Source organism: Melitaea cinxia, chromosome 3 (genome assembly GCF_905220565.1).
Source record: "Melitaea cinxia chromosome 3, ilMelCinx1.1, whole genome shotgun sequence".
Classification (NCBI taxonomy): Eukaryota; Metazoa; Arthropoda; class Insecta; order Lepidoptera; family Nymphalidae; genus Melitaea; species Melitaea cinxia.
Window position 1 is genome coordinate 11,799,433 of NC_059396.1, and position 24,474 is coordinate 11,823,906.

General features: G+C 32.5%; 2 protein-coding genes across 2 annotated transcripts in view; one reads left to right on the forward strand and one right to left on the reverse strand.

Annotated features, from left to right (window-relative positions):
• LOC123669475 (LIM/homeobox protein Lhx3) overlaps positions 1-14,946 on the reverse strand; it is a 66,070-nt gene extending 51,124 nt beyond the window's left edge. Inside the window, 2 exon segments of the mRNA XM_045603081.1 lie at positions 14,844-14,873; positions 14,875-14,946. Coding sequence (XP_045459037.1) covers positions 14,844-14,873; positions 14,875-14,946 — 102 coding nt within the window.
• A 467-nt stretch (positions 14,947-15,413) lies between these two features.
• LOC123667553 lies at positions 15,414-22,024 on the forward strand. The gene is made up of 5 exons (XM_045601439.1): positions 15,414-15,578; positions 15,770-17,901; positions 18,926-19,975; positions 20,054-21,612; positions 21,732-22,024. Exons 1-5 carry the CDS (start codon positions 15,414-15,416, stop codon positions 22,022-22,024), a joined length of 5,199 nt encoding a protein of 1,732 aa, XP_045457395.1.
• The last annotated feature ends 2,450 nt before the right edge of the window (positions 22,025-24,474 follow it).

Consider the following 24,474-nt stretch of genomic DNA (forward strand, 5'->3'; position numbering starts at 1 on the left):
CACCGTTTTAATATCATGTACAGACTTAAACATACAACATTATATGGTCGCCTGTGTTCTTCGCAAAATTTTATCACATAAAATTGAATATTTAAAAATACATGACGAATGAGTTTGCATGTACGTTATGGGATTGCATCAGCGCCGGCAGTACGGGGATGCCTACAGAGGGTCGCAAAACTCTAACTGCCGGGAGGCCACATGTCGCTCTCATCGCGCTAATCTCCAGGATTTGCCATCCGATGTCCCTTGAAATCGACCATCTCTCTTCACATTACGCGCAACAATACATCCATCTCACTCGCCTCATTGAATATTATTGCTCTATGGGGATTTTGAAAATATGGAGCCGTTTAGCGAAAGCTGTACATTGTATCCATCCAGTGGAATTATTCATACGCGGCCTGCTGCATTTATCACTTAATGGTATTAGCTATTAAGCTGTTAAATCGCTCGATTTACGTCTTTATCGTTTTGTTTTATTTTGTTTTTTTTTTCAATTTTAATTTAAAGTTCGGTCATTCATATATAAAGTAATATATTTATGTTGCAAAGAATTTTATAAGCGTTACTAATAACTTATTACAGATTTGCTTACTTTTATATATTTGCTATATACAACAACTAGGTATCTGTAAATATTTAGTTCTTAAGTTGTGAATCCCTAATATAATATTACTAGGTGTGCCCGCGGCTTCGCCCGCGTTGAAATCAGTGTGTCACAAAGTTTTTCCAGCAAACTTCCAATAAAACTTTCATCAAAATCGGCTTAGCTATTCCGTAAACCTTCCTCTTGAAGCCCTCTCTCCGTTAGTGAAACCGCATGAAAATCTGTTTAGTAGATTTTGAGTGAATCGATCACATACACTTTTTTGGACTTTGTTTTTTAATACACTAACCGTCGCCCGCGACTACGTCCGCGTGGTTATGAAGATATGCATTACTATAAAGATGTTTAATGCAAATTATTTTTTTATTTCAGTCACTTGAAATGCTTATCACACTGAGTAACTTTTTAAAAGGCACAATTTAGTATAATTTAATAGTTATTTTTAAAAAACCTCTACACACCACATTTTTAGTTTTATTTTCAAGCTGCAGTATAAATAACCTATCAGGTGAACTTATAGCTGCTGTATATGTTTCATACAAACTATCAACCGCAATTAAACCCCCTTAGCGGTGAAATATCGCAAAATCCGTTCTTAGCGGACGTCTACTAACTATAGGTAATCTACCTCCCTGCCAAATTTCATTTTTGTCCATGCTGGATAGATGGACCACCCAGCGGTTTTTGAGTTCTCGTGATGAGTGAGTCAGTGACCTTTCTCTTTTATATATATAGATTACGATGCATTATTTGGACACCTTCTTATCATCTATAAGGCATACATTTTAAATTCCAAGTCTCTCACTTCATGGGACATGGGACTTTCACACAAACTTCCAACCCCCCTTTTACCCCATTAAGTGTCGAATTTCATAAAATCCGTTCTTAGCGTATGTCTACGCCCTATAAGGAGCCTTTCTGCCAAATTTCAAGTTTGTAGGTGTTATAGTTTCGGAGATTTTGTGATGAGTGTGTCAACCTACCATCCCCCGTTTTAACCCCAAAAGGGGGTTGATTTCTAAAGATACATTATTTGAACACCTTCTCATCATCTATAGAGCATACATTTTAAATTTCAAGTCTCTTACTTCAAAAACATAGGACTTTCATACAAACTTGCAACCCCCGTTTTACCCCCTTAGGGGTTGAGTTTCGTAAAATACGTTCTTAGCGGATGTCTACGTGCTATAAGGAGCCTACCTGCCAAGTTTCAAGTTTGTTGGTGTTATAGTTTCGGAGATTTCGTGATGAGTGAGTGACCTTTCGCTTTTATATATATTAATATTATAGAAGATAAATGTGAAAGTAAGTTTGTTTCTTACACTTTCACGCGAAAACTACTTAACCGATCATCATGAAACTTTGTACACATATTTTTGGAGGTATAAGAAGCAAGACTGAATACTTTTTATTTAAAAAAAATTCAATGCGAGCGAAACCACGGTTTAAAGTTAGTAGTAAATATGTATAATACTATGAATTTTCGAAATAAGTTAATGATTATTTTTTCAAGACTATTAAGACAACTTAAGGTATAACGTCTTGTTATTCTTCTGTACTAATGCTGTAGTAATGATGTATTTACTTTTATATGATTATTCCAGTTCCCAGACCTAATTTATTACACAATAAAATTACTGCAATCAAAATGACTGTTCCTTAATTATTTTTTTAAATTATTTATCATAAAAATTTTATTTATAATTTTGTGCCAGAAATGCTATATTCTTAGTATTACTATATACTCAAAAATTGTCCATTAGGAGATTGATGTCAGAAAGCATGTATAATAATGATCTGGCTGTCAACGCGACATGCGGTATACAACACATGGCGAGTCTGTTTATATACCAGTTTATGTTAACTAATCAATAAACCCTCATAGCGCTCCTATTACAATGACCAATGACCTATTTTTGAATAGCAATATTAAAGTAAGCTATAAATAGAGTTGGTATAAGTTCATTGTAGAGACTACGGTATGTCATTCCCTCGCAACCCTAAAATCGTTCCATTCCATCAAGCCGGATGGACGGACAGGTTAACTTTTGTTGTTTTACAAAAGCCGAGCATTACCGACTGATTGTTAGCACAAATGTTGAGTTTTGCCGAGCATTTCATGTTGACTTAGCGGTGATAATTATTTCAACTTTTAATTCATTATCATGTTACGGTGGTTGATTTGATTACATTAGTAATAATAAATATTGAATAACCTGTACAAAATACAGTAAAATATAAGTAGACAACGTATAATAAGATAATAAATTAATAACGGTACAAATAAGGAGTAGATATTTTATAAACTTTTGTGCATTGTTTTGAAAAAAAAGTCTTCAGCTCCATCATATATATATGTCAATATCCAAAAGCTTTACACACACAAAACACAGTTTATATATTATTTTTCAAAAGTGTAACTGCGGAGTTTCATGCCGATTCTTCTCTGCAGAATCTACATTCCGAATCGGTGGTAGCTTTACTTCTACAAATATAATAATTTATTTTTAAAGCCTTAATTTGTAAAATGACGATTCGAAAGTGATCTTGGAACCTATTTAAATAAAGCTGTTTTTGATTTTGATTTTGACAATAACAAAATATTTTTCACTGTAAGAACATCGTTACAACAAACATGAAAAATATTTTTAAGAATTCAGAAAACAACGATGAGACAAATTCTCTTTGGATCAAAGAACTGTCTACATAGATATTGACGTATCAAACAAACAAAGAAAATACAATATTTCTTTGGCAAACGAAAAGTCAATAGAGTTTTGAAGCATTGCCCTCGAGGTTGAGGTGCGGGTTTCAGGCGAGGGGAGCGCGGGCGGGCGGCGCCTAGGGACGGCTCTACTCTTCTTGATTACAGTTCCCCATGCCTCTCCCACCTACCTACCTCCCCCGCTGCATAAGCCTACATTACCAATTGCCGACAAGTTACAATGACACAGTCGTATATTTGGAATTTTTTTCCATCACATTAATTTACACTGAAAACTATGTACCTAACTAAAACAAAACTTTAAAAAAATATATTAACTTTAGAAAGAAATTTAAAAAAGGGATTATACAGCACAGAAGACGGCGCGGCACAGTGAAGCCGGCGAATAGGCGAGGAAGGGCCGAGATTACAGACATCAAACATGCACGAAGTTTCGCCCTATGCTCGTAAAAATACATATTCTATCAGAAGGACCCTGCTTTTAATACTACCCTGTAATGAGCAGCAGAGGTCGGTCGTCTCCTTAATTTTCTCTCTAATGTTCCATTTAGCTAAAATGCTCGCTTTAACAAGGTGAAGACGAAAATGGTTTAATATTCTATAATTTAACTAAACGCATCTAATATTCGTAACGCAACCTATATCGACTTTAATAACTTTAAAAATATCGTCGTGAATCATAAATCATTTATATTTAATATTAAAGTTAAATAAATAATATAATGTGAGAAAAACTTATGATATTTTTTTCTTAAATATTAATTATTCTGTGAAGTATGCCTGGCGGCATATATTGTCTTCTAGATCTAAGACACAATCACATATATACAAATAAATAAAATTGGAGTATCTCTTTGTAATATTAAAAGAAACGCTTTTTACTCAATTCATGTGTATGTATACACGGTACATACGTGGGGTACACTAAAAGTTTCCGGAATGAATAAGAAAAAAATACTATTAAAGGTCAAAAATGAATTTTTTGTTTCTCAAAATGTTCAACCTTTGCGTTAGTGCACTTCTTCATACGATTAAACTAATATTGAAAACATGTGTGCCACTCCTCCGTGGTGACCTCATAAACGTGTTTTTCATACTTTTCGACGGCCTCTTCTGGTAATGGAAATCGTTGACCGCGTATTTGGTTCTTAATTTTTGGGAACAGGAAAAAGTCACAAGGTGCCAGGTCGTGACTGTATGCAAGATGGCTCATAAGTTCTACGTTTTTCGCCTTCAAAAATTCGTTTGTCTGTCTGGCCGTATGGGAGCTAGCATTGTCGTGGTGCAAGATGATACGGCATTAACGGTTATTTTTACGCAGTTCGTCAATAACTTCCGGCAAATAAATGGTCGTGTACCAGTCACTATTCACGGTACGACAATTTTTTAAAGCAACAGTAGCCACGTGTCCAGTTTTATTAAAAAAAGAAGCAATCGTCCGCTTAGATTCACTTTTCACGCGAGCTGCTTTGGTTGGTTTCGGCTTATCTTTAAAGACCCATACGCTCGATTGCTGCTTCAATCCATATTTCTTCACCTGTTACTATGTCCCACACCAAATTTGACGCCCCTTCGTTGAATCTGGTAAGTATGGCATTGCACCAAGTTACGCGGTCCGTTTTTTGAGCCTCAGTTAAATACACTTGAAATCGTAGAAAATTATACTACGAAAATTTTCCCGAGTTAAATCCATGTTAATGTAGACACGCAATTTTTAAAATGGCGCCACAATATAAAAACAATAATTGACAGTCAGATAAAACAAACTGCATTCTACAGCCATAGAGTTCCATTTTCAAATGTTGTAATTCCTTTTTAAATATTGTTTATGTAACTGGCCAGTTCCGGAAACTTTTAGTGCGCCCTATGTATACCAATATAACATTTTGTAACAACTGTTTGTTCCAGCTAATCTCTGAAACGACTGCACCGATTTTAACGGAACTTTCACTGACAGATAGCTGATATAATAAGGAGTAGCTTTGGCCACATTTATTTTAATTTTGTTTTATAACTGCGAACTGAACGATAACTATTTTGTTAAATTCCACGCGGATGAAGTCGCGGGCACAGCTAGTAACTAAATATATTTACATTGCTATGTTTACCCATTTTCATAACGTAACTCTTGAATAAATACGTCTATATGTGGCAAACAGATTGACTCGGATTCCCTATTCTTGCTTATATATCATGTGTAAATATATAAGACTTACTAATTTGAAATGTGCTCTTTTATACAGAAAAGCCTCAAGCAGTTAAAAGTCAAAAACAATGGTTAGTGATTTTATTTCTAATTACAATCAAACAGTTGGATCGCTGAACACCGTTAATAGAAGTCAAAGCGCTACCTCATCCAGTCAAAATATAATTACCCACGCAATGGTTCCCCTTATACCATCTGTCTCACGTGGCACACCCACATTGTTTTGATATGAATTTATTAGGGAAAGATATCTATTAAGATAAAAATCACCGAATCGTCAGTGATGTATCCGATATAAAAATATATATGTCAACAGTCCACTTATAATCACATAGCACAAACCATTAAATATTTTATAAATAGAAATTATTTGAATAAATAATTTTGCACAAGGTACTTACTGCATTTTACATAAAAATTAAATTAAAAATAAAAAGAAAACCCCCGACACAATAGAATTTAGAATTGTTAATACTCGTACATACTTAGGTAATTTAAGATTGAGTTTCTTTAATTATTTTTTACTTTTTAAAGGCAACTCGGGTTATTGTGTCGGGTTTTTTTTTAATTTTTAATTTAATTTGTATTTTATACTTTTTATAGGTACACTTATTATAATGTAGATTTTGTGTCTTTAGCAGAATTACAATGACTGAGATGTAGTAATTAATACTTTCACTTGACAATTGTATTTCCATGTCCCAATTTTCTGACACCGTAACCATACCTTTAAAACAGCTTTTCACCAATTTTATCATCAAACGAAACTAAGAACACTCTCAATTAAGACATTAATATTCTTTTTCAGTGCTCTTTCATTTCACATTAGGATACATTCACAGGCATTCTGTTTTCCATCCCCACTTTTAGCCCCATTAACTTCAAACGGCTCAATCGATTTTTTTTTAATATTTTTCATTTATTTTTATTATTAATTTTGTAAAGTGCATATGCTATTTCATTTGGTACTTGGGTAAATTTACTGACATTTGGATGTCCATTGTCATTTTCTCCCCACCACATATATTTACAGATATTGGGTATTTTCCCACTTTTACCCCCAGAGTTTTTTCAGGGCTCAACCGATTTTCATTGAATACATTATTTTGTAATATTACGTGATGCGCTTTCATTTGAGACCCCACTAGATTATATTTACAGACATTCGGTTATTCTTCCCCACTTTCACCCCCACCCCCCCCCCCACAACTTTTAAACGACTCAACCGATTTTTATCAAACATATCTAAAAACACTTGCCCGTAACTCACCTTTCATATAAAAAAACTAAATTGAAATCGCCTCATCCGTTCGCGAGCTACGGAGCCACAGACAGACAGACAGACAGACACGTCAAACTTAAAATACCCCTCTTTTTGCGTCGGGGGTTAAAAACAAATGTTCTACATTAGTTAGCTCTAGCTAACTATACTGTTTAATTTTTATTATTCATTTACATTATTAAGAAATCTTTGAATCCGCTGTTAAGTGAGACGAATCATTTTAGACAAAAAGACCCGCTCTACTTACCCAAGAAAACAGCCGACTGTGGCCAACGATTCAAATAGTCTGCACAGATCTCGATGATTGATTAAAACTCTAACAAAGGGATAAAGCTGATCACGGGCTTTGTACAGAAGCCCTTTATATTCAAGTAATCAAAGACCACTCCCTACATAAAATCACTCTACTACAAATGACTTTTGGGCTTCGCTTTTGTTTGAGAATGGTTAAAAAATATCAATTTATTTTTAATATTTACTAGCTATTTTATATCCACAACCTTACGATATTATTTACATCAATGTTTACAATCTAAACACACATATTATTTTTTATTACACAGCTATATTTAACAACAAGTAATTTTTATTCAATACGAGGGTGGGTAATAAGCCTCTTGAAGTTCTAACCTTCCTTGTATTTCCCGCTTCTTAACTGAAAAGATAACATATTCACGTCAAGTACCTTTCAGTTGACACCTGTCAAACTTTGGACAAGCGGCGCCAGTTTGATTTTCCTCAGCCATTTACAGCAGATGATTGGGTGCATTGTGGAGCAAATGAAAACTAATTTTAAGTACTCAACAGGACTAACTTATTGTTATAAAAATATATCGCTTAACCCAACACTAAGCTAGATAGGTACTACGAGGACTCTGCACTATTAATTTACATGGTAAAAAAAGTGCTGGGGGGTACCGAACGTTTTGGGCACTCAATTGTAGTCATTATATTACAACAGTTAAAAAATTCACGAGAGTTGTTTTGCGAGCGGATATCAGAAGTATAAGAGATTGTGCCATAGGTATATCTCATGGCTCAGTGAATAATAATCAGTAATTAAATAAAATAATTGAACATTAAAGTTTTTTATTGCATCATAAAACGCAACGGAAAAACTATTAAACTATAAAAAAAATCTAACAAAGTTAGATGTAGGAAATGAGACTAATAAAGTTGGTTCCTATATTGGAAGTGTTAATAACTTCTATACTGAATTTTTAAAAACGAAATCTAACCTAAATTAGTAAAAAAAATACATGCAGGTACATTGGTATCCGTAGCAGCCAGGGTTGAGTTTATGTAAGTAGACAGATGTCGACCCCTGCTGGGCGAGTGATGATTCCGCCCTAATTTAAGCTATAAGCTATAAAACTATTTCTCTATTTAATTGTTCTTACAAATGTATTAGATATTATTATAGGGAGGACTTACCTTCAGTTCTTAATGTATATATAAATTTAGTCAACCTTTAGGCTACATAGTATTAATATTTATGTACATTTATGTCAACAAATTAATACTCTATAACTCTCTTTTTTTAAATATGGTAAATTTGTATTTTTTTGCGACAGATTACTTTATTAGTGGTTAACCAATAACACAATTATTTATTATAAAGACATAAGAAAATGCTCCAAGAGTCAATATAATGTTTTTAATCATTTTTTTTTAAATAACAAACTAAAACTCTTTCAAAAACTCAATAATATTGTACTAAACTTTAAATTAATAAAATTCTAGTTTAATTTTTCTTATCACATAATTGTCAGTTATTTTTTATTAAATCATATTAAATAATTGTTACCACATGGGGTTGATAAAGGAACCGGAAGGAGACGATTCGTTGCGCACGCGTCGCCACGTGGACCCTTCCGGCGTTAATGCGATAGTATAATAGGTGACATCTCTACTTTTGTGTATTAAATACTTCCTACACGTTTGTTCCCACAGTTTACAGTTTGTGGATAAAATAAAAGCCAGTAAAGTAATCTTATTTTACATGATTATTACAAAATAAATTATTTTATTTTCATTAAAAAGCATACCCTTATGCTTATTAATGTAATAAGGTTATAAAAAGCACCCACGCTATGTACTCTTAAGTTGTATATAATATTAACACATTAACATTTAACCATTAGTCTACATCACAAAAATGTTTCATTAAGCGATTGAATAACAATCATGTATATAAATAAATAAATTAATGTGTGTACATTTCACACACGACAGAAGTGAAACTTCTGAAAAGTAGCCTACGAGAACTTTTTCACCGAGAATATAAAATACTGTGTAATGTATTCTATCTCATTCTCTACTATACATTTATGTGTTTGTTTCTTTATCGTGACGCATTTTCGTTTCGTCGAATTTCAAATCACAACGATTCTAAAAAGTTACACTTCAAAATTAAGGGAATGGAAATGAATATGCCTAAGCGCGTAACTTCCAAACGATTATTTTGACGAAAAAAATTGAAGTACAAAATTTTTTGGATTAGTTAGTAACAAATAAAAAAGATTAATATTTTCTCACGCAATGTATTCTAAAACGATCCCTCTTTCTATAATATTCAAAGATAGCATATTTTGATTTGGTCTCTACTATAATGCTTGTTCAATACAAGTTTACAAAAATAATAACCGCCTATGCCGCAGGCGAATAAGCGCTCCCTTCAACATAATCATAGCTTTTAAAACATAATAATAGGAACATAATCCCGTAATAAATGGAATCAAATTATAATTGTGGTCGGTATGAAATAATATTTGAAATATAATAATTATTATTGGTATGTATTATTGCTATAACGATATTTACAGTAAATATAAAAATAATTAAAATAATAAATTACAATTTCTAAAATGAAGTTCACTATGATGCAAAATATTTATCAAATCGATCGATATTTATATAATCAAATATATTGAATCAAACTCTGAAATTACTTTACTCAACAGCGCTTAAAGCCACGCTTAAACTACTAAAAAAGTCAGTTACAGTACCTACTAGGATATCAGAAGACAAATTGACAGTGCAGATACTGCTAAAGACAACTAAGTACCAAAGTATTTGTCAGTGCATGAAAGACTAAGCGATATTTTGAATAGGTAGGTTCCTAAAAATCAAGTTAGTAAATTTCCTAAAAGTTCAAATGAAAACATTTATTTTTTTACTGTAAATAAGAATTTATTGAACGTGTCTTTAATTGTCATGAGGAATATTGTACAACTAACAATAACATCTGTGACATATACAAGAAGCAAAATCAATATACAGGTAAAACGAATTAGATCAATTTCGCTAAGTGCGACGTTATCGGAATAATAGGTGCCGCTGGCGTTAAAATCAAAAAGAGCCCATCGACGCTTCTGGGCAAGAGCACTTAACTTGATTACGTGCATTTGAAGCCCTGCTGGTAAAAAATATAAACTAGACCTATGAACAAATTGCATATAGAAGTGACATATCATATCAATTGCATATAGATATGACTCTCATTGTCAGTGTCTGTTTAAATGATTATAATGTATGTAGCTCGACTACAAAGATCTATAATTTAAAATAAATATGTAAATTATAAGTTACAATTAATTTGTTTTTAAATTTTTGTAAATTTATTTGAATAAATGAGTAATATAATTAAAAATGTATGACATTTCTATTTTACACTTGATTCTATATTGTTAAACCATAGTAAAAAGTATAAACAAAACGCTGGCGTCAGTGCGGAGGGAGACGGCGCGTGCCGCTCGCCGCCCGCACTGCCACGCGCCTCACTATGTGGTAATTGTAGCATTATAAAAATAATAACCTTTTTCTAAGTACGTATGTTAAACAAATTCAACATTTACTGCAATTTTTTATATTTCATTTATGATCTTTACAGATAAATGATTGTGATAAAAAATCTAAACCTTTTGGTATACACAGCACCACGTTACATTTCTTGACTATAACTCAATCATTTTCCTGATAAAAATGACCATAATTTGACCAAAACGAGGTAGTTACTGGATGACTTCGATTCTCTCGGTGAAACAATTAAAAGATAATAGGAATTAAGATATTTTAACATAACTTTTATATACTTTATTTTATTTTTAACTGACTTCCAAAAAAGGAGGAGGTTCTCAATTCGACTGTTTTTTTTTTGTTTTTTTTTATGTATGTTACATCAGAACTTTTGACCGGGTGGACCGATTTCGACAATTTTTTTAAATCGAAAGGTGGTGTGTATCAATTGGTCTCATTTAAATTTATTTGAGATCTAACAACTTCTTTTCGAGTTATATCTAATAATGCGTTTTTACTTGACGCTTTTTTCGTCGACCTACGTTGTATTATACCACATAAGTTTTTACTGGATGTACCGATTTTAATATTTTTTTGTTGGAAAGGAGATATCCCTAGTTTTGTACCATGATAAGGAAATTAGGATTTGATGATGGGATCCCAGAGAAATCGAGGGAAACTCTCGAAAATCCGCATAACTTTTTACTGGGTGTACAGATTTTGATAATTTTTAATTTAATCAAAAGCTGATGTTTATCATGTAGACACATTTAAATTTTATCGAGATCTGATAACTACTTTTTGAGTAATCTTTGATAACGCGTAGTTACTTGACTATTTTTTCGTCGATAAAACGTCGATAACGTCGATACACGTTGTATTACTTGTCGATGTAATTGAAGTCGGTTTTTTTTTCGTTTGTCTGCAAACACAATAATTGTTATACTTCTTTGGCGCGTTAGGGAAAAATTATGAGAGTAAATTTGTACGATTCACGCGCACACCGTCACGAAAAAAACCGACACCCTGAAGTTAGCTAGTCAACGAAGAAGAAGTAAGCAACGTGAAGTTAGCTAGCCAACGAAATATAACTTCTTACGTGTGTACATAGATACACACACTATTTAAGATTCCATACCCAAAGGGTAAAAGAAGGTTAAGAACTGTGACAGCAAGACAGTTGAAATTTTCACTAATTATGTATTTCTGTTGCCGCTATATAAACAAATACTAAAGTAAAATAAAATAACTATTTAAGCTCGCTTCCAAACAAAAAACGTAATTTTTGCCTATTTTTGCTCGATATCAATAAATGGTAACAGGTAGGCCCTTGAAATATTCACATAATACTTAATGGTGTATTTACTTTAATAATAAATAATAAAATTAAAATAAAAAAACATTTAGACAAAAAAAATGGTCTAAATATTTTACCTAGTCAATGGCAGGTACGGCACCCTTCGCGCGCGAATCCGACTCTCACTTGGCCGGTTTTTTTAACTAGCCATTCATTGTTACCAAACAAGAGGAGAAGAAGCAAAAAATAAATTTAGAAAATAAGAGGTATAAAAATTACCGATTTGTTTGTATGCCTCTAACTCTATTGCATAAAAATAAAAGATATCAAGACTAGTACATTTCTTTATTCATCAGTATAATATGTATTAGTAGCTAAGTACTCATGAAAGTTACATACCGATTTCATATGTAGCAAACACTAGTCACTACAATTAAATAGATTTTTCTGTGTTATAGATATGTGTAACATCATAATTTTAATAATAATTACAAATTCTGAAAATATACGTTTTTTTTAATTCAGCCTGTAACATCCCACTGCTGGGCATTGGCCTCTTTCTCCACGTAGAAGAAGGATTGGACCTAAATCAACCACGCTGCTCCACCCGCTGCGCGTTGGCGGATATATTCCCTATTATGAGTAACGATCGCAATCAGGTGTATATGATGACAACCAGGACCGACAGCTTAAAGTTCTCTCCGAGGCACGGTGGGGTGACCCACAAGGTCAGAAATTCGAACCGAAAAGTACTATTTGTACAAATACAAATATCCATACCGAGCGGGAACCAAACCCGAAAATCGTCGGTGTTCATCACCTACACGCATCACTATACCGAGTATAGCGAGCGGTTGTTAACCGTATTATTATAAATATATATCGTCATAACTATAAAAACGAAATAATATCCTTATTGTCTTGGTCACGCCATAAAATAAAACGATTTTACTGATTTCATTCTTGTTTCTTTTTAATTTAGTATCTATACGTAGTAGTAAGTATCTTATATATATTTATAAAAATCAATTGCTGTTTGTTTGTCTCGCTAAAACTTGAGAGTGGCTGAATCGATTTGACTGACTTTGATCTTGAAATATTTGTGGGAGTTCAGGAAGGTTTAAACGGTGAAAATTATAAATACCAAGTAACGGAAAATACTAAAAACAACAATTTAATTTTCCAATACAAAATGTCCACAACTGTTTAGCATCTGATGTCTTATGCCAAAAAAAATGTCACTTGGTTGTCAAATATTTATAGATTCGATCAGAAAATGGTTTGTCTTTATTTTTCACAAATATATGTAGGTGATACGAAGTTCACCGGGTCATCTAATATACGACACGAATTATAAGAAATAAAAAATTAAAGAAACTTCGTAAAATGTTGTAAAATTTCATAAAGGCTAATGACACTTATGTAAGTTCAGAGTTTGTGACATCAATATTAAAGATTACAAGCTACACTACTTGTAGCAGGTGCTTCATTATCCGATGAATGTCTCTATTTTTGACCGCAGCTACGTGCTCTGTTACCCGTTCTCATACTCGTCACCCCGATATACCTATATCTAAGTTATAGGAGCTTCGAATGGAAGAACAACCTTCGGTGACCACACGTACGTAAGTTTAGCAAGTTATAACATTATTTAAAAATTTTAACATATTTATTTTAATTTATCATTTAGTACGACAGTTGGTTAAATTAATATAATTGAGCTCTTGAAGTGTTCACTGTGTTCAAAAAAATTTATGCATGATAAGAAGTATAAGGTTTTAAGGAGAGGTAAAAGTTAAAAAAAAAAAACGAAACGTGCCTAATGTTACGGGACACGCTAGTACGTTCAGATAGGTTTGAATTTATTAATTTAGGTACTGAACCGACACGTATCAGCCGTATTTATGTACCTAAAACTGTAAGACTCTAAATAACCAAAGACAAACATTGTAAATATCCCGTTTTACCTACAAATCGTTGTCTACCAGACTATTGTTACTAGTCTATACTATACGTGTACCATGTATATGTAGATAAAAATATCATTTTAATGTTGTTAATCAATTACGAAGAAAACTGCGTGATTAAAAAAAATATTGAGGATAAAAATTAATTCTATATAATGAATATAAATATATAATTTTCGTGATCAACCTACCTATACATGCCTTTGCTGTCTTTAATGCATGTATATGTACATGTTTTTGAGCAGTTAGAGTTAAAAAATATATAAAATTAGATCGAATAAAGAGGTTCTACTATTAACAGGTCACAATAGTATTTTTCTTTTACTAATTAATGAACAATTTCATCAGGAATGTAAACTAAGTGTTAATTAAAGCAATACCTAATATATTAAAGAGGAATACTAAAATAGATAACCATTTATAACGTAAACAATGAACATTTAATAACAGTGACATAATACTTCGTAGATAATCTAATATACCTATGACTTGATTTTTGATGTAAATCGACAACTATTACAAACTTATACTACATTTTTAGTACTTTAGAAGTGGTTTATAGTACCTCGATTTTTTTTCGTACCTTCAAGAGCCTTATTTCTTGCTAACAACGCAAGCAGAACATCAGGTGGCGGTGGATCCAAAGGATGCATAGCCTCAAGCGTGGAGTCCATGGAGCTCTTACGATGCTTTCGTCTAACATTCACTTCACAGATCCTTGTGTCCCTATATCCACTTTGTCCGTAAACACATAAACAAATAATTTCTTAATTCGGCACCACAGCATCCCGTAGAAGCCGCTTAAGAGTGTCATACACGCACCTCTTCATAATTGTACCATGAAAAGAAGTGCAGCGGGCGTCGCGGCGGATAAAGGCTTGGCCCACGTGGCAGCGCCGCCCACGCCCGCCCCAGCCTCGCTCTCGCCGCGCCCTCCCATTGAGAAGTAATTTTTCACCCCCTGAATCTGATAAACCCCGGCAGCCGGGGTGACGCGGGGCTCCCCCGCCCCGAACTAATTTTCCCGAGTCGTGCGACACACCCCCTGTGCTTACATCCATCTACAATATTACTCCAGCGCGTTATGCCGTTCACGGGGCACTTCGTTCCTACTTATTTGGTACCAATGCGGAGAAAGGGAAATTTGAAATTATAACAGACTTTTGTAATTTGGGTTTAATACGTGTTTTGTTCTTGAGATAATAAAGTATTTGAAGTAAACTAGAATTATTATCTATTATTTATTCTAAACAGCTTTACACGCATAGTAATTTCTATCATTAATCTTCGGATTTTTTTACCATTCACAATATAAACAAAAAAGTAAACGATTGCGTTGTATATAATAATTTCATATAATAGTTGATTTATACAAACTATTTACATTATTGGCGCCATAATAAGCTCATCCAGTCTATGTTATGACATATACATAATTTTGAAGTTTGTCGTTTTAAATACATGATATATTTACATTTTTTTTTTTAAATTAATATACATACATTAATATTTTATTTAGTTTATAACTATGTCTAATTGTGTTTCCTACAATCCTGATAATGTTTTCAAGAGGTTTAAGGTTTTAGAATTTCCGATATCTTTTGTAGGGTTGTCTACTACCTTAGAATTAGACGTTGAAGTTGATTTAAACACATCTGCATATCTAAAAACACTATGTGAAGGACGTTTAATGGTAACATAATTATATTTAAGCATCATTGAGTACTGTTTTAAATCGTATTTAAAATACTCAAATAGTTTTTCTAGTACTATTTTATTAAATTAGGCTATTAATATAATTCTTATACGATTTCGCTTAATTTCAATCTGAAATTTATTGGCGAATGAAATTCTTAATGAAACTTGGTAAATATTTTTTTACAGAAATTTCAGGAAGCTTATGAAATCTCTGCACCTCATAGAGCGTTTAATATCAAAACTACAAACAGCCACACGCTCGAAATAACATTTATACCTAAAAATGAATGTATAGCTAGAGCTAAAAATCATAGAAATTTTAGTAACAGATTTGTTTTCGATTTGCGTTTAATAAGAGTCGACGGAACACGATGTTGTTATGATGAATTTCATGCTGAAGTTGGTAGATATTACATCTGTGGACAATTTGAAAATTCTAAAATTTGTCATACCCCCGAGAATATCAATTTTGGGGATGTTTATATTAATACCAAATCAACGAAATGTTTAAGAATGCACAATGGATCAACAGTTTTGAGTGCGAAAATACAATATGTAAGAGTCGCAGGTATCCAAGTAGAACCTAAAACATTTACCATACTGCCAAACACGTCCAGAAAAATTACTATAACAATAAATCCTACATGCCTAAAATTAAAAAAGTATATAACTTTTAAAATTATTAACCCACATGGTGTATTTAAGGATAATTGTGACGAAAATTTTCTTGCTTACGTACTTAATTTTAATATAAATATATTTTATAAAAAAACTTCGAAGAAAGTTAAAATTGAATCGTTACATAAATTGAACGAATTAAACCCCAATTACACTTATATAGGTAAGGAACTAATGATTCACAAGAATCGAAATGTACAAAATTTGAATCATTTGCAACTGTCTAAAACTTTTTATAAAAAGAAACTTAATTCAGAAAAATATACCACTGGTAAAGACATATGTTTGCCGGAAGTTTTGGAAAATAAAGTGTTAAAAAATTTTTGCGAAAAAATTGAAGAAACGCCTTCAACATACGACTTATTTCAAATAAAATTATTTCCTTTTACGATTAATTTTGGCAGAGTTGCTACATCAACCTATGGTGAGCATTGCTTAACAATTGATAATGATACAAAATTCAATGTATGGATAGAATTTCTTAAAGATAATTTTATATTTTATTCAGAAGAAAAAAAAGTTACATTAAAAATCAGAATAAAAGCTTTTGCTAAAGCTAGTGTTACTTTATTTTCTTTGGCACAATTGGATGGTGTTTTCACGGGTACATTCAAATACGTTATAAACGAAAAATATTATCGAAACCATCCATATTCGTTACAAGTTGGAAATCCTACATTAATGGTTAATGAAAAAAGTTTGAAGTTTGGAATGGCAACGACTGAAAGTTTTATTACTTCAGTCCCCGTTAGAATATATAATAATTTCAACATACCAGTTGACTTTAAGTGGAGCGAATTGCACCCGGACGTACCGTTTGAAATAATTCCAAATTCTGGAACTGTTCCTCGACATTCTTGTAGATTATGTGATATTCAATACATATGCAAACCTTCAAAAACAAAAATACATGAAATAAATTTACTGTCCATAAGTTCAAGTATTAGAACAATACCTTTTGAGCTTAGTGTTATTACACGTAAACTATCCATCAAATTTTTACAAGCAGCAGTAGTATTCAAAGACATAGCTTTAAATTTGGAAACTGTTGAAAAAGTGAAGCTTGAGAACGCATCTAGAGAGATTGCTCTTTTCCATGTTGTTGAATCATTAATTCCAGGTTTTAGAATAGAGCCAATGTGTGGTACCATACGACCAAAAACAATAATGGTTTTTGATGTTATTGTTAAAATACCTTGTATTATTGAATTTTCGTTTGACATAATTATCAAAATAAATAATAAAGAAAATGTAACACTACCTGTGAGTGGAAATGTTGTTGAACCAAAACTAATTATACACCCTAAAAATATATATATGTCTCGAATACCATGTAATATGATTACATTTGTACCAGTAACATTTCAAAATTCAGGAATTTTGAAGGCAGTGATAGAAGTACTTGATACTAACGATGATAACATATTTAATGTTTACGCCTTGTATGGAAGTGAAAGAAAACGAATACTATTCTTCGACATAGAGGGTGGTCAGACAAAAACAGTTTTTATTAAAGTCTATGATATATTTAGGAGAGAGTATGAGATGTATTTACCTTTTAGAATAAATGGTTTACTAGGGCCGCCAACTGAAAATGCTTATTCAACTGAACTTCGGTACTATATAGATGATTACGAAAAGTAAGTTAAAAAATTAACGTTGTTTCTTCAGTTATACAAATACAATGAAACTTAGCCATGTTTTTTGTTGTCGTTGCCCTCAGACACTATTAGATATCGTCAATATATAAATAGACCATTATCATGAACCTGTTAACAAGATGTACCATACTCATCAAACACCAACAAAAAATTACTATAACGATCAATTTCACACGTCATAAGTTAAAAAAGGATATAACTCTTAAAATTATAAACCCATGTGGCATATTAAGACTCAACGATTTTTCTATACATGCCTTTTGCATTTTTATTATTACACTAGTTGACCCCGCAAACGTTGTTTTGCCAGATATTCTATTAACCCTCTTACCCCCTCACCATAACTTGGTTATGGGGGGGTTAAGAGGGTTAAGGGGTTAAGGGGGGAGGGGAACCTACCCGATATGTACACAAAATTTCATAAAAATCGGTCCAGCCGTTTCGGAGGAGTATCTTAAAACTAACATTATGACACGAGAATTATATATTTATTTACTAATTATACATTATATATAAGATTAAGGAAAGCTTCAAAGTAATCTCGCTTCAGCCTGTAATATCCCACTACTGGGCATAGGCCTCTTTCCCCATTTAGGAGAAGGATCAGAGCCTAATCCGCCACGCTGCTCCAATGCGGGTTGGCGGATATATTCCCTACTATGAGTAACGATCGCTATCAGGTGTACATGATAACAACCGGGACCGACGGCTTAACGTGCTCTCCGAGGCACGGTGGAGAGACCCACAAGGACTGCACAAACACCCAGACCACGGCAAACACCTGTATGGCCAATACAAATGTTTGTCATGTGCGGGAAGCGAACCCGCAACCGCCAGCGCAACGGATACAATCCATGGCTGTAACCGTTGCGCCAACGCGGCTTCAAAGTAATAATACAAGATATTTCTATCAAATAATTTAAAAAACAGCTATATATATACGCGAATTAAAAAAAAGTAGTTTTTTTAATTTACACAATAGCAAAATATATTTTTCTTTCAGATCTTTTGAAAATAATCCGAAAATTAAAACAAAAAGCACAAATAAAGATATCTGTTATTGCCGAATAACAGGAGTTATAACAGTTCCTTGGATTGTATTTTCCGCTGACAAATTCGAATTAGACTTTACACAGAATACAATGGAATTTGCAATGACTAACATTTCTAAATACTGCTTACATGTGACAATTTTAATTGCAAAATTATTTCAAGTTTTTACACTGGATTTAAATATGAGTAATAATCTGGCTACCGTTAATGAAAATCATATTAAATTTGAATTAAATGTCGGAGAAACGGCTAACTTCACTTTAAAATTCCATCCTAAGTGTCACGGTCGATTTGTTTCAACAGTGCTATTGTATTTAGATAAACTTATGACCATCCCCTATTACAATTTAACATTTGTTGGGAAAAAACAAATTCCAGATATGTGCCCCAATACACATAAAATTATTTTTCCACCAAGTAGTATAGGTACAGAAATATACAGAATGTTAACGCTGAAAATGGATGGTCAAACAACCAAAGATTCCTTTTCTTGTTTTTCTAAGGAAGAACCGAATCTCATAGTGGAAATTCTTGATTCAAAAACTGAATTAGAAAATGATAACTACTATACCTATGTAGAAGTAAAAATTTCTGTTTCATGTCAAGTAGCCTATGCTCAAAGTATAACTTTAAATTTTCAACATACAAACGGTTCCTGTTGTGAAGTAGAAGTTTCTTTCTGTTTTACTCACTGTCCTCTTACTTTACATACTCAATTTTTGGTTAAAAATGAAGATAATCCATACCCATATTTTCCACTTAGAATACAAAATAATTTTTACATTTACATGGAATCTTGCTGTACATTTCTCGAAAAGTGGATGTTTCAACAAGGATTTAGAAGAGATCTATATCCATCAATACCAGATACGTTTCATGCTATTTCAGCAGCTATTTCGTCTCAATCGGGTAGCGCAAAATCAAAGGGAATCAATGTATCATATTTAAATTTTGTTCGAAGAATTGCAGGACCACTAATGAAACACGTGCGAAAAGTAAAGTTAGTTGTTTAGGCTATATTTTGTATATACTTAATTAAAAAAGTATTGAAAGACTTCATATACCATATAATTTTTAGCGTTGTTGGTGTGGACGAATCATTCAAGTGTGTTAAGGAAATTCATGACACCTATCGGGAGATAATAACGTTACTTAGGTCTCGTGGAGCAAACCTCGGGATAATAGAAGCGAAACTTTTACTTAGCTATGATCAATTTGTTACATACTCAAATAATATAACTCCAAAACGTAATGCTGATATTATTTTTACGCAACAGTTACTAGAGGACGAAATGTTATTTAAGAGAATAAACAAGCAAAGTTGGATGGATTTAATTCTTCAAAGTTACAAAGTGTTTGTAATAGATAGTTGCTTTTTTGAATGTGTTTGTGTGAGTTCACAACCAAGAGATATTTTAAAAATACTTATTGAATGGTACAGTGAAAATGTTGCATTGCAACATGAAAAATTTAGAAACAAAAATAAACCTATAAAACATATTAATAATTTAACAAGTGATTTAGCAGATGGTATTGCTTTAATATCAACTATTTTGAATTATTGTCCTTTTATGGAAGAATATTTTCAACACTTTTGTGAAAACGATAAAGACTGCGAAGAAAGTACTATAATAAATAACGCTTGTCTTATAATCGAAGCAATGAATGCATTAAAACTTTACTTTCCTTTGACTAGTTCAGATTTTATACAGCCAAACTTTTTAGTTATGCTATTTTTGTCAATACATTTATATATAACATTGCCAATGTTTAAGCCAAAAGATGTGATCGAGTTTAACCCTCCTCTTTTAAGAAGTTCATCTCGACAATTGTCGATTAGCCCATCGAATCAGGAATCATTAGTTTTTAATCATGTAATATTAAATAACATAAAAAGTAACTTCACGGTTGAAAAGGCTTCTTCCGGTGACAGTGGAAAAAAAATGCATCTTAATGTTAAATACACAGCTAATTTTGTGGCAAAAGAGACAGCAGTACTTCTAGTACATGGATTTAATAAAACTAGAATATTTGATACATATGTAGTTTTTGTATTATTTGGGTATCCTGGATCACTTTATCCCATAAGAAAATGCAAAGTTACTGGACCCTTGTATAGACCAATAAAAACGGATGTTTTGGTAGCATCTCCTTTTACTGTGAGTGCAGTTTACAAACTGTATTTGACAGATAATGAACCTCTAATACCAGTAACGATTGAAACAGACCAACATCCCAAGTTCTTCATAAGGCGTCTATACCTTATAGACCAGCAAATAACTTTAAGTGGCATTCCCAAGGAAAGTGGACAAGAAGTTCAAGAACAAAAACTATATTTACAACTTATATGCCTTAGTACACAAATCGAAAACTCGTGGTTGTGGTTTCGAAGCGAAATTGGTGAATTCTATATCCGCATAACAACGCAATCGCGTTGGGACTTGGCTATTGATACTCTTCAAGTAAAAGTGCATACTTGGCCCCTAGATCCCTGTAGTTGTGGTGAAGCATGTGAGTGCTACCGAACTACTGCCGTTATGATTCCTCACAAGAATGAGTTAATGGTAAAATCATTGCGCTATGCCTTACACGAGCACGCATCAGAAGCTATGATGGAAATATTTGATCAATTAATAGGTATAGTTTTATCTTTCATTCAACATGTCGATTTATTTAAATTAACTAGAAGTACTTTTAATCAGCTTTAATTATTTTATGTTCATAATTAAATATTTAATGTATTAATTTTATTTTAGAAACAGTTACAGGGAAAGTTATCCTAGAAATGCTTTTAAAAGAAGGCGGTACGAATTTATCGGAAGTGCAACATATCCTACGAAGCGACGCTACCTTCCGGATTACCTCCAGGACGCTGCTTCTAAGACTTGAAAGAGTAACACTTAGTCAACATACAAACGCATTTTTTGCTTTACCGGTTACTATACCGGCAGAAGATAAATCAGAGAAATATTCGATTACATTGACTTCTGAATGTGGAATGGATATACGAACTTATAGGATTATATTTATTGAGTCTTACAGCGAGTAATAAAGAGAATTTATGAGCAATTTGAAATATATGCAATAATATAATATAAATTTATTATTAATAGCATGCATAATTTCCAATTTATAGTTTAATTATATTTAACTTTAATAATAGTAAAAAAAGAACCTTGACAATGCTTTTATCATCTCGTTATATTTGTCGTGATTTAATATTGTAAAAAACACTTCCTAGCTGAAAACTTCCACATTATCGCAATTATACACTCACATTAGTAAACTGTTCCTTATTTTTATCTAGGCATTAATGTTTAATTAAATTTGCAGTTAAACTTTATATAAATTCATGTTTATAGCTAAAACATGAGCAGACAACAGATTTCTGTAATTAAATTTGAATTTAATAAGGAAAGAAACACGTTAAGGCCTATTTGTGCTAGATTAATCATTTTTTATTTCGGAGACGCGGGTTCTAACCCCGCTGGAGCGGTCAATTTTTGATATAATATTCAAAAATGTTTAGAATTCCTAATATGTGGCTAACACAAAAATAAAATCGTCAATTTTTTATTTGTTTAATCATCGGCTTTGTTTGCCAAAATACTTTTAATTGATGCAGTGTAAAATTCGGTGATCGATTTTCAATCTAGAAAAAAACATTGCTTAACTAATATCTCATATTATTTACTTATTTTTCCGATATTTGGTTTTATGTGATGATGGTAACAGGATATTTAAAAGAATACTGAAAAGGCATTAAACCAGGGCCAGAATTTCGTACCATAAAGAGATGTCGGTACCAGCGCGTCGCCAATCACCTTGACCAAGCCACTTAGCCACGCTCATCCAAGCGGCAACTGTCTGTAACTTCAAGTAAACTATTACTGACCTTCCTGATTCGTTTCCCATTACATAATAACTGTAATTTATTTGGTTTTCAGTATTATGTGGTTTTCAGTACTCACGAGTATTCTGTGTGAATACACAATCAGTAGAGTCACCAATACGATGCGAGAAATAATAGAGAGTGTAGGGGGATGACGACTAGTTTATTTTTTACTTATTTTTCGACCTCTAGTTAAAACTATTTATTGCTGGTGTTGTGTTTTGCTCCGTTTGTTTGTTAACCATTCTAACGCCTCACATTTGCGAATTCAATCACCGAACCTAACCAACGTTTTTATGAGTCATAAAGACGCTTGTCGTTATCGTCGTAATATTAAAAAAAATAGTAATTGGTAATGCTATAGCATCGGGTCTAAAAATATTAAGCTTAACTTTGAACTATTGTTTATTTACTATGTTATTATTTACTTCTCTTTTGTCTTTTTTTATTGCTGTAACTTTCTGGTAATATATCCACCAGAACGCGCTCAACGCTGGAGAAATTATGTCAAGACCAATAGTTAAAAATAATTTTTCACTATAATTTTTAAATAAACTAAAAAACTTAGGTAGATAAAAAAAAAACAACAACCGATCTGGTGTAGTGGTGCGACTAGTCGCCTAAAACACCGACGATATGCAGGTTCGATTCCGGTTCGGGATGGATATTTATATTTGTACAAATATTTCTTCCCAGTTTGGATTTCCTTGTAGGTTGGAGAGCACGCTAAGTCGTCAACCACTATTATTATCATTAAAACCTAATAGCGATTGTTACTCATAGTAGAGAACATATCCGCCAACCCGCAGTGGAGCAGCGCGGTGGATTAAGCCCTGATCCTTCTCTTACATGGGGAGAGAGACCTATGCCCAGCTGTGGGATATTACAGGCTGAAGCGTAAGACGTCAACTAAGAATGTCAATATGTTATCACACTCTTACATGATTAAGAGCCCCGTGTTACAAGATTATTTTTGATTCCAGTGTCAAATTTTTTAGACCAAATTTTGACATTCACAATGGCTATAATATCTCACCAAAAAAAAAATTTAAAAATATGATTAAAATACTTATGGAATTTTTTTTAAAAAGTCTCCATTACACACATACATTACATAAGTAACATAAAAAATTAAATGAAATAAAAGACACTAGTTCAGCGGTCTGATTTATATACAAAAAATATCCAATCTTAGCTCGTAGTGTGAACTTTGATCGTGTTCGTAAATTTAAATATAACTTCATTGAAATTCCCTTAAAAATAAAGTTTATTTGAATTATTATTTTTAATTTTCTACATATTCAATACTGGTTTTTTAACAAATAGCTGTATTAACGATGAGGCTATTGTACCAAATACTACTTTTTTTTTTTAGTTATCTCCATTTTTTATTTATTCAAAAAAAGAGGAGGTACTACTCAATTCATTTTGTATTTTTCATTCTGTCTTTTTTATGTGTGTTACATCATAACTTTTTGCTGAGTGTACCGTTTTTATTGATTCTTTTTTTAATCGAAAACTGGTGCTTGTTATTCTATCTCAATTTAATTTGATCGAGATCTGACTAGTACTTTTTGAGTTATATCTTATAATGTGTATTTTATTGC